Source organism: Neofelis nebulosa, chromosome 6 (genome assembly GCF_028018385.1).
Source record: "Neofelis nebulosa isolate mNeoNeb1 chromosome 6, mNeoNeb1.pri, whole genome shotgun sequence".
Lineage (NCBI taxonomy): Eukaryota > Metazoa > Chordata > Mammalia > Carnivora > Felidae > Neofelis > Neofelis nebulosa.
In genome coordinates this window covers 6,092,323-6,096,441 of record NC_080787.1, presented here as the reverse complement: position 1 = coordinate 6,096,441, position 4,119 = coordinate 6,092,323, and the positions used below count along the sequence as shown (strand labels likewise).

The following is a 4,119-nucleotide window of genomic DNA, read 5'->3' as shown; positions in this document are numbered from 1 at the left end:
TGCGATTAGAAATGTAATAGTGTTCCCAAATGAGGGTGAAATGGGAAAATCCTTTGAAACTTTTTAAAATATTAATATGATGCAGATGGCCTTGGAATACTAAATCAGCATCTCTGGAGGCTGTAATGCATGCATGAACTTAGAGTTTGAGCACTCACTTGCATAAAAGAATGAATTAAGGAATTTCCCTTGAGAGTTATCAGGGGAAATATGGAGGACACAAAAACCTGAAAGAACCTGGCATCCAAAGTCTTCTGTCAAATGGTCTTCCCCTCATTCATCTAGGGTCATATCCCTACAGAACACTTTTTTCATTGCTCCAATCACATCCCTATTCCTCAGAGTATATATGACAGGGTTGACCATGGGGGTGACAATGGTGTAGAAGAGAGAAATGAACTTGCCCTGATCCTGGGAGTAGTTGCTGCTGGGCTGAAGGTAAATGTAGATGCCTGTGCCATAGAACAGGGAGACCACGGTGAGGTGGGACCCACATGTCCCAAAGGCTTTCTTCTGCCCTGAAGCTGACTTTATTCTTAACACTGTCTTGACAATCCGACCATAGGAGAATGTGATTAATGCCACAGGTATGAGGAGAATGATCACACTGACAGAGAAGAGCTCAGACTCATTCACAGTGGTGTCAACACAGGCAAGCTTGAGCAGTGGGGGGATCTCACAAAAGAAGTGGTCTATTTTATTTCTCCCACAAAGTGGTACGAGAAAGATGAGCACCGTCTGCAACGAGGAGTTGGCAAAACCAATGAACCACGATGCAGAAGCCATCAGAGCACAGAGTCGGGGGTGCATGATCACTGTGTAGTGCAGGGGCATGCAGACAGCTGCATAGCGGTCAAATGCCATCACCCCTAACAGAATGCATTCTGTGCATCCCAATCCTAGAGAGACGAACAGCTGAGCTACACAGCCGCTGAAAGAGATAGACTTGTCTGCTCCCCTGAGATGGACCAGCAGCTGAGGAACAGTGCTGGTCGTGTAACACAGGTCCAGAAAGCTTAGGTTGGACAGGAAAAAGTACATGGGAGTCTGCAGGTGTGGGTCCAGGCGGGACAACGCAATGATGCTTGTGTTTCCCAGCAGGGTGAGCAGATAGAAGATCAGAAGAACCACAAAGAGGACTCGCTCCAGCTGAGGCCGGTCAGAGAAACCCAGCAGGATAAAGCCAGTGAAAGAACTTCCATTTTTCAGGTCCATCCTTTCTTACCATGTGTTTCCTGTCAGCAGCAAGTATTTAGCCATTTTTAAGAGAAATCTTCAAAAAGAAAAAAAGGTGGCAGGGGGTTGAATCGATCATATGAAAACACACGGTCATGGACTTTATCAGTAATAATTTGAATAATGATATACTCATGGAAATTGACATAGCTTATACCAATACACTTCACATTATCATAAAAAGTAAATCATTACTATTTAATGTAAGAAAAATCAAATTATGGACCTTGTGTTTGCATCAGTCATCGGAATATAAGGGTCTTTCAGTCCACACTTACTATAACTTAAAGTACTATAAAAATATATGTATGTTGCAGATTTAAGTTATGGAAAAATGTATAAGGGAGAAGGAGAGATGTTATTATAAACATGTGTCTCATGATTCTACACAACTGGATTTGCACACACCACACATGCATTAAAATATAATATGGTGACACCTGAGTGGCTCAGTGGGTAAGCACCCGACTCTTGGTTTCAGCTGGGGCCATGATCTTATGTGTCGTGGGTTCAAGCCCTGTGTTGGACTCTTCACTGACAGCACTGAGCCTTCATGGGATTCCGTGTCTCTCCCTCTCACTCTGCACCTCCCCTGCTCCCTCATTGTCTCTCTCTCAAAATACATAAATACACATTTAAAAATACATGTATATATATGACCACTTACTGTGGAAAAAAACATGCCGATATAGGAACTTATGACCTAGGATGTACTTATATGAAGAATTCAATTACATTCAAAATGTCACAACTATTTCTACATAACCATTTTGGCAGTATTGCCTCTCTAACTAATGTATTATATTTGGGAAAGCAACATGGTTTTTTTGTACGTAGTAAAACAAACACTCAATCTGAGAGAACCCAAGAACGGTACCGTTCAATTACATTGCTTAACTTTGGCCTGAAACGTGCTTCAAATTATCATACCAATTTAACAGGAACTCTGAAAATTCATTGGCCATGCAGAGCCAGCTGGAATCTGAACTCTAAAATCCATTGACCAACACTTACTCTTCCTTCTGCAGATTTCCATCTCACACGTTACCCATTAAATTTCATAAAATTCCTGAAAGAGGTAGGATTATTCCTTATCGACATCCTAATCAGAATAAACATTTTAAAAATTTACCCAACCATGTAAGTATGTACAATCTGTAATGTTTTACATCACTCCCATGATAAAATAAATAAAGAGATAAACACACAGAGATAAAGACAGATGCATTCTCAAAGCAATGATGGGTCAAAGAAGTATAATGCAAAACATTTATAGCAGTATAAGGAAAGATATAAAGAAACCAATATTTTGGTATTATACCAAATCTCAGACATCTGTCTACATTACGTCAATGATCAGCTTTCTGGGAGCTACCTTGCAGAGTTAGTGACACTGGACCAAACACATTGCCATGTACGAGGCTGGGTGATGACCATTTTCTACCCATGCTTACTACTGAAGAAGAGGAATAGTTATACACTGACCAAAGAGGCACCAGAAAGTGAGTCCTTCAGTTGTATCATATTCAAATGCTTGGGCATACCATGCATTTTTAATTCTTCTAAGACTTTACCATCTGAATCAGGTTTGGGGGAGGACCCATTGATGTGTGAAAGAAACAGGTACAAAACGGGCATAAAATACTCATAATATTTGAAGAGACAATACGGTATTTCACACTATTTTATATCTCCTTTGAGTTCGTATAAACATATGATCAGTGGTCTCCACACAAAAAATCTGTGCAGAAAAATTTTCTTAATAGAAGTCATTATACAGTTATTTGTGACAGGCTAAGTGTGCAACCACAGGACGTGTCCTCTAACACCTGCTCAGAAGAACAAATAACAAACCATGCTTGAGTCTCACGCACAAACACACGTATCGATATATTTACCTGAAATAAACTGCCCACAAACTTTTTAATGTGCCTAATTAAGAAAGCACTACTAAGGTGAAGAAAGGCAAAACTAAAATGTAAACTCATCCCAAGAAAACACCGATATACTACTGCACCTTTAGAATAAAATCATGGTATATGTTAACAATATTATGTCAATCAGGAAAAAGAAGACAGTTGAGAAAAGATAAAATCCTGGTGAGATGAACAGGTACATATGATTTGCTGCTTTCCAGGATCGTTTGTGTGTGTGTGTGTGTGTAAAAGAATACATAATGGATATCTATCTGACAGGTACAAAAATGATTATGATTTTCAGTTGAAAAATAAAATATCAGACAAATGAGATGTGCACTGAAGCAGACACAAGAATGTCATCGTCCCTATATGGAACAATTGCCCCCAGTGTGTTGCTGGATTGCACGCGGGGAGGGAACCACAGCACTCATATCATAGTATGCCATCTTACTGCTATTGTTTTTCTCATTACAATTCAGGAAAATTATTATCCTTTAGTGACACCAGACATAGGAAAGATCAGGCTGCGAAATGTGTTCTTCCATCGATTCTCACGAGTATGTTCTGCTGATCTGGGTCAACTCTGTTCCTTCCTCATCCCCTTCTTCACATCCACACCTCTTAAACCTTGTGCACCACACACAGGCAATCTTCCAAGAGAAAGGACATGTGTCCACTGAGGTTAATGGGAAATTACATTTCATTTCCTTCTCACCACATTTAAAAAGATGTTGTAATTGGGGGCACCCAGGTGGCTAAGTCGGTTAAGCGCCCACGTCAACTCAAGTCATGATCTTTCAGTTCATGGGTTCAAACCCCATTTTGAGCTCCATGATGACAGCTTGGAGCCTGAAGCCTGCTTCAGATTCGGTGTCTCCTTCTCTCTCTCTGCCCCTCCCCTGCTCGCACTCAGTCTTTCTATCTTGTGGGGGGCCGGGCCCCGGTGCCAGGCTGAGACCGGGTC

The 4,119-nt window shown here is 40.9% G+C and overlaps 1 protein-coding gene across 1 annotated transcript; it reads right to left on the bottom strand.

The window, feature by feature from the left end:
• Nucleotides 1–243: 243 nt before the first annotated feature.
• Nucleotides 244–1,215, bottom strand: LOC131513616 (putative olfactory receptor 2B8). Its single transcript, XM_058732740.1, has one exon. It carries the CDS (start codon nucleotides 1,213–1,215, stop codon nucleotides 274–276), a length of 942 nt encoding a protein of 313 aa, XP_058588723.1. The 3' UTR covers nucleotides 244–273.
• Between the last annotated feature and the right edge of the window lie 2,904 nt (nucleotides 1,216–4,119).

What these genes read in the sequence shown, in the direction of transcription:
- LOC131513616 (XM_058732740.1), bottom strand. Translation starts at nt 1,215, where the DNA reads ATGGACCTGAAAAATGGAAGTTCTTTCACTGGCTTTATCCTGCTGGGT.